This window comes from Urocitellus parryii, chromosome 5 (assembly GCF_045843805.1).
Source record: "Urocitellus parryii isolate mUroPar1 chromosome 5, mUroPar1.hap1, whole genome shotgun sequence".
In the NCBI taxonomy this organism is placed as follows: Eukaryota; Metazoa; Chordata; class Mammalia; order Rodentia; family Sciuridae; genus Urocitellus; species Urocitellus parryii.
Genome location: NC_135535.1, coordinates 161,017,208 through 161,029,694, shown reverse-complemented (window position 1 = coordinate 161,029,694; position 12,487 = coordinate 161,017,208). Strand labels below are relative to the sequence as shown.

The window sequence follows — 12,487 nt, the reverse complement described above, 5'->3', positions numbered from 1 at the left end:
AAAAAATACAGATGCCAAGTGGAGGGTAGCAGGAGATTGCCCACAGATAAGGGCACCAGAGTGTCTGAATTTATTCTGCTTTCTTATAAATCACTCTCCTTTCTACCTGTGAAGTGGAAGGAAGACCCTAAATTTCTTCAGGTCAGATGTAATTGTGCAATGACATGGTACCTGGAATAAACATTTCTGGAGAGATGCCCTAAAACAAGTCTTTGACTAGTCCCACCTTGAGGGTGTCTCCAGAGCTAGGTTTCTGGGCCTCTCACAATAGTCCCTTCCACTGATCATCTCTCCAGCCATTGCTCCCATCTGCATAGTGTTATGATGGCCACCTCAGGCCCAGCTCCTCCAGGCCAGGTCAGGGGTCAAGGGAGGTCTGGGAGTCGAACCTGAGCAGCCTTGGTGACTCTGGAGGAACTAAACCATCTGTTTTCTTGTCTCAGCCACAGAGCAACAACAAAAACAGTCTCGTAAGCCCAGCCCAAGAGCCCGCGCCCTTGCAGACGGCCATGGTACCTCCTGACTACAGCTTCTCTGCCTCTGCCCCTGGCTGCCTCCTGCTCCTTCCCTCTTCCTCTTCTTGCCCTCTTTCCCCAGACTCCTTAGCCTCTTTCCTTTTCTGATTCCTATAGAGCAGGCTGCTCTGTGTGCCGTCCCATAGGCCCCTTGCCCTTCATTTTCCTGCTTGGCCATGTTCCATCCTGCATGGCAGAACCATTGCTCCTGCTCCTTTTGCGGTTGTGGGGAAGAGTGATCAGGGCTCTCAGCTAAACCTCCCAGCCCCTGGCTGGGATCCCCATTGGGTCTGCCATTGGGGCTGGGAAGGGGAGTTGCTTATAAAAGGAGAGGGTAAGGGTCTTCTTGGAGACTGTACATCAGTTCTTGGAGACCTCCTTGTAGAATCTGCCTCATCCTCTCCTTTGCAAAGGCAGGAACAGGAAGAAGGACAAGGGTCACCCACCTTTGGATGGTGCCAAGATCTCTGAGATCCTAGAGAACCCCATCTGAGTTCTCCTTAGGCTCTTCCAAGAGGCACTGTGTGTCTCAGAGCTCCCTCTGCTAGTGGAGGATAACTAGAGTTAGCAAGGGGATGACTTGGAGAGGAGGGGCCCTCTGTGTCCTGTGGACCCTTGTGCTGCCTGACATGGTGCCAGGAGAAAGCAAAAGGTAGACAAAGTGGGCAGCTCCCTGTACTCAAGCTTGCTGAGAGTGAATCCTGGGCCTTTCTGGGAGATCTTATCATTCTCTTCTCCCTGTGTCCCTGCCTCCCGTGCACCCCTTGATGAACAATGTTAGCAGGGCTTGTCCTGTGCCCTGAGTTCTATGGCTCCTCCTATATGCTTATCTGGCAGGGCCAGGGTGGGGGACATGTGGAAAGAACTCTCAGTACAAGCAGGAACCCTTGTCTCGAATTCTTAGGTACCTGCTTCTTCCAGGCCTTTCTTTCTTACTAGCCAGTGCTGTCACCTCAATCTAGGGCTTCCCAGCTCTTTGAGACCCCAGTTGAGCCAGAATGTTTTGTCTTGAGGGGATGGTGGGTGGGCCTCAGTGGCCATTATAGTTTCTGGGAGTCCTGGTTTGGGGTTGGGCTCCCTCGGGAGGAGCTATAGGTCTGTCTCCAGGTCAAGAGGGTAATTTTTATCTTTTTCCTCAGGAGCCACAAACCACCGTGGTGCACAATGCTACAGATGGGATCAAGGTGAGTGAGTGGTTCCTGAGCCAGTCTCCTGCTTTCCAGATTAGCAGGAGACAGGTGGGCTGGGTACAGGGTCTAATGCCAGTGGCCACCTACAGTCTGCACCCTGATGCTGAGATGTTCACAGAGGCTGGGTCAGAGGTAACGTATGTCTGTTAGTTGCTTCATTCTGAAGAAGGGCAAACCTTAGCAACTCTGAGCCCAGGCTCTGCAGTCCAACAGACCTGTCTCTAGACCTCTGGGCAAGTCCCTCAGTTTTTTTATCTGCAAAGGGGCATTGTAATAATAATAGAATTTTCCTTCATGAGTGGGGAACTTAAGTGAGAAAAAATGTTAGCCAAAAAGAAAACAGGGCTAGGGATGTGGCTCAAGCGGTAGCGCGCTCGCCTGGCATGTGTGGGCCCGGGTTCGATCCTCAGCACCACATACAAACAAAGATGTTGTGTCCACCAAAAACTAAAAAATAAATATTAAAATTCTCTCTCTCTCTCTCTCTCTTTCTCTCTCTTTCTAAAAAAAAAAAAAAAAAAAAAAATTATTGAGCTCAAACACCTTCCACAGCTCTGGTTTACAGAGGTGACAAGCACATGTCCTGCCTGTGGGGAAGGGGGAGGAGCAGATGAACGGGAATTAAATAAGATATAATCCAATGGGGCTAAGTACCCTGAAGAAAATGGCACAAACTGGGCACAGTGGTGCATGCCTGTAATTCCAGCGGCTCAGGAGGCTGAGGCAGGAGGATCATGAGTTCAAAGTCAGCCTCAGCAATAGTGAGACACTAGCAACTCAGTGAGACCCTGTCTCTAAATAAAATACAAAATAGGGCTGAGTATGTGGCTCAGTGGTTGAGTGTCCCTGAGTTCAATCCCTGGTACCAAAAAAAAAAAAAAAAACCAAGAAAGTGGCACAAGGTAAAGAGAGAGTATACAGGGTCTTTATATGGTCAAAGAAGGGTCTCTCAGGAGGGGATAGTTGAGCTAGAAACTAAATGTCAGTGGGAAGGAGTTGGCTAAATAACTATGGATCAGAGGGACTGCAGCTGCAGAGACACACATACTAGAAGACTCAAGTGGAGCTTATCATGGTAAGCAAAGGCCAGAGAAGGGTGATGAATTTGGAAAAGCAGATAGGATGCGTGGTAGGGTTTGCGTTTTATTCCAGCTGTTGGCGGTTCTTTGCAGGGGAATAATATAATCTAAGTTGCATTTCAAGAGATTACTGTGGCCACATATGAGCAAGAACTCAGGGAGATAGCAAGAGTGAAAGTACAGAAGCCCAGAAGCCATCATCATGGTTCAGATGTTAGATTGTAGCTGTTCATTTAAAGAGAAGAAGTAAGACATGGGATTTATCTTGAAGGTAGAAGTGATGGATTTTTATTTTATATTAGCTGACTGGGATATAAAGAAGAGAGAGAGAAAGAATCAAAGATGACTCCAGGTTTTAGCCTAAGTGACTAGGTAGATGATACCATTTACTGAGTTGGGAAGGTTGGGAAGGGAATTTGGAAAACCAGAGTTTTGTAAGCCAGAAAGCAAGCGTAAAGGTTGAAGCCTCTGTGATTCCTCCTGGTCCCATGTTCTGCTTCCAGAGGCCTTAGCATATAGAAACATGTTTTTCTTTGGTCCACAGGGTTCCACAGAGAGCTGCAACACCACTACAGAAGATGAGGACCTCAAAGGTAGGTGTTGGCCCTTGGTGGGGAAGGGAACCCAGCCATAACACAGGTACTTTGGCTCTGATGGGGAACCTGCCTTTTCTGTTCCCAGAACTGGGACTAGTGGCTCTTTATACCCCAGGAGAAGTCTTGACATAAAATCCACTTTCCATGGGCCAAGGTATGAGGTTCTTGTCTGGTTGCTGAGCCAGGCAAGAGGACTCTTTTTTTGACCCATGTCTACAGTGGCTACATTAGCTATACCTGAATCCAGAGTATAGCTGTTTGTGCTGTTGAAAATGATGTGATGTCTTAGAATAGGGACATCTGAGGTCCTTGCAAAAGTAGGGTGAATGTTGTCCTGGTTTTTCCAGGACCAAGGCAGTTCCCAGGATGTGGAACTTTCAGTTTCAAAACCAGGACAAGGACTGAGGATGTAGTTCAGTGACAGAGCACTTGCCTAGCATATGCAAGGCCCTGGATTGGATCCCCAGCACCACAAAATGGCGGGGGTGGGTGGGGGGAGCTAGGCACAGTGGCACACACCTGTAATCCCAGCAACTGGGAGGCTGAGGCAGGAGGATTGCAAATCCAAAGCCAGCCACAGCAACTTAGTAAAACCCTAAGCAACTTAGCAGACCCTCTCTCAAAATAAAATACAAAAAAAGGGGGGGGGTGGCTCGGGTTGTGGCTTAGTGGTTAAAGTGTCCTGGGTTCAATCCCTGCTACCAAAAAGAAAGAAAGAAAATTTAAAAGCCAAGATTGTCGTAGGCCCCAGGGATGAGTTGGTCACTCTAGTCCCAAGGTCTGGCCACAAATGATAAGAGAACTGATCTGATGTCTGTAAAGCCACACTCAGCTGTGTCTTGGAGGTCCTGTGAGGATCACCAACCTAAGCTTGGGATTGGCCAGAGTACCAGGGTGTGTGGGAAGCTTGGCAGGCCAAACCAATGGGAATCTGCCCTACTCTTTGGGTTGGCCTCTTGGAATTGCTCCCTTTGCCTTCAGTAAATGACCTTCAGCCAGGCCAACAGAAAAGACTAAGGATATAGTTAAGATGGAGCTGAGAGAGCATGCTTATTGGTAATGAGGGAAACCAAACTTTGGAAACTCCAAAAATCGAAAGAAATAAGGCAATAAAGAATAGTATCGCCAGGGCTGCTGGGAATCAGGCCAGATCGGTTCAGTTCTGATCATGCTGGCAGAGTAGAAGGTACCTTCGCTGCTGGGCTCTTGACCTCATGGCCTAGCCCCCTCAAACGTCTTCCCCAGGAGCAGTGGTCCTAGGACAGGCCGATTTAAGGCTCCTTTGGAAGCTGCAAGGCCAGGTCTGTGCACCTTCAGTGCTTCAGCCTGGTAGGGCCTCTCTGGCAGAGGCAGAAGAGTGGGATGTGGTCCAGTGTCCACAGCAGCCCGAGGCGTCACCTTGCCCCGGCTCTGCGCCATGGGCTTGGGTCCTGTCTGGCTTGCTCGCTCACCTGCCTTGTTCTGTTTGTTTTGGCTGCTCTGCCTTGCCCTGCCCTGCCCTGGCTGGCTAGCTGCCCCGCTCCGCACTGGGAATGGCAGCTCGATGCCTGAAGGACGGAGCTCCCGGGACAGAACAGCCCCCTCTGCAGGCATGCAGCCCCAGCCTTCTCTCAGCTCCTCAGCCAGTAAGTGTGAGGGAGGCACATTCTGGCTTCCCACTCCCTGGCTCATCCTGAAGTCCCTCAGGGATCCCCTCCAGAGCTGTCAGCCCAGCCCAGCTGTCTGTCTTAGCTTGAGGAGCAAGACCTGCGCCTGGGGTGGGGGAACAGCTGGAGGCACTGTTTATTCCAGTTAGAGGCCCTGTGCCTGAGGCCCAAAGAAATACCAGAAGAATGGGTGGAAGAATGTGGCATGGAGGGAGGGAGTAGAAAGCCACTGGGGTGTGCAGTGGGCCTTGCCTTGGCAGCAGCCAGGAAGAGGACCAGTGTCAGAAATTGGGTCCGTGGGAGGGGGACAATGGTAAAATTGAAATAGCTGAGGAACTGTGTTGCGTAGTGTTTCTTGAAGCTCAGCGTAACGTCATATTAAGGGCACAAGGTTTGGGGTGAGGCAGACCCGAGTTTAAATCCAGCTATGCTACTCTCAGAAGTGTGTGAAGTAGCTTTGCCTCCCAGAGCTTAGGTTTCCTTATCTATAAAGCAGGGAGAAAATGGCATCTACTTCAAATGTTACAAAAAGAAATGAGAAAGTAGAAGGTTTTAATACAATGCCTCGCAAGGTTAATGGCAGTTCGTTTGATGTTTTTAGTTCTGTCTGTGTTGATGTCTGTGATGCCTCTCTTTGCTTCTTTTCCTCCCATTGTCTTTCCTTGTAGAGTTTCTAAACACAATCCTCTTCACCCACAGGGGCCCTAGTCAGGTCCTCCAGATGGATTTGGTTGGGTTAGAGTGGGGCCGTGTGTTGCTTGCCTCTTTAGAAAGGGAATAGAGCTTGCTGTTTCCCGAACTTGCTGCTTGCTTACCCAGAGCTGCCTACCCAGTGGTAGTGACTGTGGGGCCACCATTGGCTGTGCGACTCCCTCCCAGCTATGCCTCTTGACTGTGCTGGCCCAGCTGTGCCATGCTGGTGCTGTTCTAATGCATTTGTCTTGCAGCCTCTTGCTCCTGTGAGGAAAGGCTGGGCCAGTGAGGCCTTGGGTTAGGGTTAGCCCCAGCTCAGTCTGAGTCCTCCCTTTCCCTGCTGGCATCCTCTGCTAATAGTAGAGTTTCCTGTAACTAAGCTGCCTAGAAGAGCAGGATGTCACCAGCTCTCTCTGGGCTTGGGATGGGTGGTGGGAAGGGAGGCTCTGAAGGCACCAACTCTGCTTGCCTTTGGTCTTAGCCTTTTCTTGATTTCCTTGAGGGACACATCCTGGCATGAGAGCTGGTTTGAGATTTATAGCTTTTCCAAAGCTTGTCTGGAGTAAATGGAGCCATTTCTTGGGTGAGAGGCTGTCAAGAGTTTTTACAGTTCCAAGATCCTTTATCCCATAGAAGCCCTGTGGAGGAGATGAGCAGGTGAAGAGAATGAAGCATCTATCCTAGGGTTCTGTTCATCCTTTGGCAGCCTGAAGCCCTCATCCCGCTAGATTCTGCTCTCAGGCTGGCTATTGCCCAAGGCTAGGTTCTGGGCCACTGAATGAAGGCTAAGAGTAAGGGTGGTAATTGAGACCTGACTGAGCCCCTTCTGGTGAAAGAAGTAAATGGGGGTGGAAACAGCCATATTGGGAGATGCTTCTCAGAGAGACTGAACCTGCTAGAGATGGGATGCACAGATTCCACATAGAACATTCATGGTGCTCCAGGCTCCTCAGCTGTTAAAAGAGTGTTTTCTGTGACCTGGTTGTTGATGGAGAGGGAGACAAAAGCCAGAGAACCATAATTAATGGGTCGGCTTGGAAAAGAGGTGGTCATTGGCTTTGCACACACCACTGAAGGGATGGAAGGAAAGGTGAGCTTGCTCCTCCTGCAAAGGAACTTACAGTCAGACAAGAGGGATGTCTTTGACAAAAAGATCACAGGGAACTCCATGAAGGGTTGAGGAGGGCTCTCTGTTACTTAGGAGGTTGTCCAGTTTGTAAATTGTTGGATTTTTACTCCCACAGTGCGAAAACAGGAGATCATTAAGATCACAGAACAGCTGATTGAAGCCATCAACAATGGGGACTTTGAGGCCTACACGTGAGTAGAAACCTGTTCATTGAAATGTCTCTCAGGGCCTTCTCTGCTTCCAAAAAGCAACTGGGATCCCAGAGAAAAGGCCAGCTGAGGTTTGGGCATAGTGTGTGAGTTGAACCCCAGGTGCTTAGGTTGGGAGCCCTTCCACATAGATTTTCTGTGATTGAGCCAGCCCATGGCAGCAGGCCCTAAAGATTTTAGCTGCATTGTGAAGCATGGCCCATCACCAACCTGCTGCTACAGGATACACACCACTTATGAGGAAAAAGACACATATATCCCATAGAGGCCTGACAAGGTAGGTTTTGCTTTATTTATTTATTTTTCTCCTGCAGGAAGATTTGTGACCCAGGTCTCACTTCATTTGAGCCTGAGGCCCTCGGTAACCTCGTGGAGGGGATGGATTTCCATAAGTTTTACTTTGAGAATCGTGAGTGGGTTCGTGCTGCTGATATACTCCTGCCTGCCCCTTCACCCCTTTGCCTCTGTCCCCTGCTCACCTCCTCATCCTAGTTACTCATTTCCCTTTTATTTGACCTTCCTGCTGCATCCCATTCTGTATGCTTTCCTCCTTGTGCTCTGCTAGTCTTGTGCCCTGGTAGTCTTAAACTGGCACCTTAGTAGGCCCTGCTCCAGAACCCCAACTACCCATTCATTCTCCAACTGCCTCAGGGCAGTGCTGGTCACCACATCAAGGTCACTGTATTTCTTTAAGCCTCATCTCTTTTCAAGACTGATTACAAACCCTTTGAGATTAGATTGAGATGATATCAGCAAGTAATAATGAAGCTCTGTGTCTGCAGGTTTCATAATAGAGGAAATTAAAACCAGAATAAGAATGTACAAGCAAGTAACTGGACATTGGTGGAAATTTATGAGATTGGAAGTAGTGGCTAGAATCCTTCAGAATATTAAGGGAGGCAGACATCCTGGATTGGGCGGGGGGTGGGAGGGATATATACTGGATAGTTCCTAGCAGTTCCAGGAGATAAGGAATTGAATCATAACCACCCTCCCATATTTCTCTCTACTCTCAGAACCACTCCCCACCCCTACTCCTATTTTTTCCTCTTCTTTCCCACTTTATCCTAGGCATTTTCCATTCTCTCCTAAGTTTTATTTTGTTGCTGCTTTTTCTACTGACTCCCACCCTCTCCACATTTCAGCTGCCTATGTAAACCCTTGGCTATCTAATTCCAGAGTTCCTATTAGTTCTAAGGAGAATCTCCTGCAACCCCTATGTAACTGTGGAATTAAACTAAAAAATGAATCTCAATAAAAACCTCACAGTTATACAGCCTATGCTGATAATGGCAATCCAACTTCCTTTACCTTTCCCCAAGAGGATGCTGGGAGCTCTGGGGATAACCTGAGCTGCGTGCTTTGGTTATTTTATTTTAACTTTGGTACCTTTTCAAGTTGTGAATCTATTTTGAATGTTTTCAGTTCATGATTTTACTCTGCAGCAGCAACAAGCCAACCTTACGAAATCTAAACATCAGCCTAACAGAGTAGAGAGAAGCTGGGATATGGCCTAGTGAGACAGTGCTTGCCTGGCATGCACAAGGGCCCTGGGTTCAATCCCCAGCACTACAAAAATAAATAAATAAGTAAAAGTCAAAAGACCATATAGTCATATGAGCCTCCCATTAGAGTCATATGAGTTTGAATATGTGATTTGGACAGATTAATCTCCATGAGCCTATTTCCTTCTTATATGAAGAAAATATCAACAAAAAATACATCTCATGCATATAAAATCTCCAGTATAATGCCTGATTAAAAGAATAGCTGCTATATTGATATTGTTATCCACATTTATTTCTTTTGGATAATTGAGTCTAATATAATGGGGTATCCTGACCTCTGGAGAGTATATGGGGGACTTGGAGATTCTGTGAACAGTTGCTAGTGGGAGGGTGAGACTTGGAAGTGTGGGGAGGGAATAAAATGCTGGTGCCCAGGCTTGACACGCTCCTACCTACCCCACCCTGCCCTTCCCCCTGCAGTCCTGTCCAAGAACAGCAAGCCCATCCATACCACCATCCTAAACCCACATGTCCACGTGATTGGGGAGGACGCAGCTTGCATCGCCTACATCCGTCTCACCCAGTACATCGACGGGCAGGGTCGGCCTCGTACCAGCCAGTCAGAGGAGACCCGGGTCTGGCACCGCCGGGATGGCAAGTGGCTCAATGTCCACTATCACTGCTCAGGGGCCCCTGCCGCACCATTGCAGTGAGCTTCAGCCACAGGTGCTTGTGGTAGGGGAGAAGGGGCAGGGAGGGGTTGGGACAGGTGGGGTCAAAGAAGGAAGAGTAGGCTAGGAGGTGAAACTTGGGAAGGAGGTATGGGCCATCCCAGAAGAAGGGCAAAGGCTGGGGAGTGTGGTTGAAATAAGTTACACTCTGGACTCTCATTTTTAGAGTCTGCTTCTATGACTCCAAATTAGGTGCACACAGTTACTTATCCTCCCCAAGTCTCAGTTTCCTTAGCTGTTAGAGAGGACAAGTGTGGTGCCTACCTCCTTAAATTTTTGTAAGGGTTAAATAAATAAAATACTATAAGTAAAGCACTTACTAAGAACTTAAATGTGAGACAGTGTTATATTTAAACATTAGCTTCTCCCCCACCCCAACTTTCTTAGGCCCTAGGACCTCATCTGTGTGCTCATTGTCCTCTATTCCATTACCACCTTCTGTCCTGTTTAACAGGGGGATTAGGAGATTCCAGCTGGAGGTCGAACCTTCGCAGCCAGTGGCTCTGGAGGGCCTGAGTGACAGCGGCAGTCCTGTTCGTTTGAGGTTTAAAACAATTAAATTACAAAGCGGCAGCAGCCAATGCACGCCCCTGCATGCAGCCCTCCCGCCCGCCCTTCGTGTCTGTCTCTGCTGTACCGAGGTGTTTTTTTACATTTAAGAAAAAAAAAAAAAAGATTGTTTAAAAAAAAAATGGAATCTGTACCATGAAGCGTTTCAAAACCACCTACAGCCCTTGGGCTTGCAAGAAGACAGAAGTTTGTGTGATGCCCATCCTGGCATGAACGTTGGGCTCACCCACCAGTCCTGAAGAGGTGAGCTTAGCCTCAGAACCCCCACGGACCCAGGGGGACCAGGCAAGGACTCTGACAGAGCTTTGGGGGCCATGATGTGATTATGGCCCCTGAGGTGGCCTGCTTACCCCAGGTCTAGGAGTGGGCTTCTTCGGAAACTGCATAAGCACCTAGAAAGAAGCTGAAGAAAACACCATGGCTGTTAGACCTACTTGAGAGAGAATGCAGAACTCTCAGCCAGCTGTGGACGCAGCTGAGAAGCAGTGGCCTCAGGACTGAGGTCCCGGACTTTGCTGTACTGTTCATTTAGCATAGAAGGGAAGAGAATTGGTGCTGCAGAAGTATGTCTGCTATGAAGTTGATGAGAAACCTCGTGTTAGTCTGACATGCACTTACTTACTCATCCATTTCTATAGGATGCACAATGCCCTTGGGCCCTGATATTGAGGCCTAATCCCTGCAGGTGGGAAGGGGAGGTTTTGCTGCTTTGCTTCGTGTTTGTGTTCTTGATAACTTAGCAAGGAGGGAGCCAGGCCCTGGTCAGGGCTCCCTTTGTCGCCTTTGGCAGTTCTGTTTCTGGACCATCTTTGTCTTGCCTTTTCATGGTGGTGGTCCCCCATGCTGACCCTCATCTGGACCTGGGCCCTCTGTGAAGTGCCCCTGTGGGATGGGAGGAGTGAGGCAATGGGATAAGAGGTGGTGGTTGTTTCTATGCATTCAGGCTGCCCTCAGGGTTGCCTCCCTTCTTACTCTTCTCTTGCTGCACGTCCATCTCTTTCCCTGTCTTTGAGATTGACCTGAGTGCTCTGGCAAGAAGCGTCCTCTTGAAAGAGGCCTCTACTGACCAACTGAAGTATAGACTTACTGCTGGACAATCTGCATGGGCATCACCCCTCCTCACCTGCATGTACCCAAAAAAGGTGTCCAGAGCAAAGACTCCTACATTCATTGTCTCTCTCTGCTCAAGGAGTTCCATTCCAGGAGGAAAAGATCTACCCTAAGCCAATATGAGAAGATAATGGAGGAGCAATTGGTCATAGCCTTGGGTTTCTCCCAAAACAACTGTGCATATTTATCTGCACAAATATCTGCACTTTTGGGGGAAAGGTGGGTAGACTCCAGCTCCCTGGACTAACTTCAGGAGGCACAGGAGCTGGGAAAAGAGACAAAGCTACAGGTTTACTTTGGAGCCAGCTGAGGAGAGCAAACTCACAGGTGCTGATGCTTGGATTTAGCAAGGCTCCTCTAGCGCCTCATGCATGCCCCAGCCCCTGGGCCCTACCCCCCACCCTGCCCTGCAGCCTGCAGTGCCAGCTTGCAGATACCTTCACCACAGGGTTTGGTTTTGCTGGCTTGAAGACAAATGGTCTTAGAGTTCATTGAGACCCATAGCTTCATATGGCTGCTCCAGCCCCACTTCTTAGCATTCTTACTCCTCTTCTGGGGCTAATGTCAGCATCTATAGACAATAGACTATTAAAATAATCTTTTAAACAGGAAATGGAAGGCATTTGATGCAGAATTTTTGCATGACATAGAAATAATTTAAAAATAGTGTTTGTTCTGAATGTTGGTAGACCCTTCATAGCTTTGTTACAATGAAACCTTGAACTGAAGATATTTAATAAAATAACCTCGAAACAGTCCATTGTGTTATTGCTGTTGGAGGGGGCTTAGATTTTAGCAACCTGCATTACAAGGCTTTAGATGGAGAGAAGTATCTTCTCCCACTTCCTTTTAGGATCTTTTCAGAAGAGGATTTTCTTATAAGCCCCCGGCTGCTAAGGGGAGTTAAGGGGTGGCAGAGATGACGCGGGCCCTTAAGAGGTGGGCTAAGACCAAGATGTGGGGGCACCCGCCTGTAATCCTAGCGATTCTGAGGCTCCTAATACCAGAGGTTCCCAAGTTCGAGGCCAACTTCAGCAATTTAGTGAGGCCCTAAACAACTTTAGTGAGACTTTGACTCAAAATAAAAAGGGTTGGGGATGCAGCTTAGTGGTTAAGCACCCCTGGGTTCAATCCTTGGTACCAAAAGGGGTGGGGATGGGGGAGGTGGGCTACGGGTTTCGCCACGCCTCCGGGCCCCGCCTGAGTCGCGGGCTGGCCCCGCCCCTGCTCAGTGGGCCGGCCGGGCTCCCCCTCCGCGGGGCTGAGTGGACGGACCCGTACCCTCGGCCCGCCCCTCCTCTGGAGCCGCGGCGCCCGACGCTCACCAGACTGTGCCACCGTTTGGGGTGTAGGGGGTACGCTTCTGCGGGCTGGGCGCGGAGCCTGGCGACTCCTAGGCCGCGGCTCGGGCAGAGCGCACCGGAGGACTATTTGGGTTCCTCACGCCTCGGTCACGCGACTGCCAGGCTCGGAGCTGTCGCGACCCGAGTGGGTGAAAAGAGGCAGCGCGC

At 49.2% G+C, this 12,487-nt stretch overlaps 1 protein-coding gene across 5 annotated transcripts in view; it reads left to right on the top strand.

Moving 5' to 3' along the window:
• The window catches only part of Camk2g (calcium/calmodulin dependent protein kinase II gamma), a 59,611-nt gene extending 47,877 nt beyond the window's left edge, over window positions 1-11,734 (top strand). For 3 of the 5 annotated variants that reach the window (XM_026390256.2, XM_026390255.2, XM_077798441.1), the window contains 7 exons: window positions 444-512; window positions 1,655-1,699; window positions 3,329-3,377; window positions 6,964-7,039; window positions 7,372-7,466; window positions 9,046-9,291; window positions 9,751-11,734. In XM_026390256.2, coding sequence (XP_026246041.1) covers window positions 444-512; window positions 1,655-1,699; window positions 3,329-3,377; window positions 6,964-7,039; window positions 7,372-7,466; window positions 9,046-9,278 — 567 coding nt within the window. In that variant the 3' untranslated portion in view covers window positions 9,279-9,291; window positions 9,751-11,734. The remainder of the gene's footprint in view (window positions 1-443; window positions 513-1,654; window positions 1,700-3,328; window positions 3,378-6,963; window positions 7,040-7,371; window positions 7,467-9,045; window positions 9,292-9,750) is intronic. The other 2 variants (XM_026390259.2, XM_026390258.2) reach the window with 1 other exon arrangement.
• Window positions 11,735-12,487: the final 753 nt, after the last annotated feature.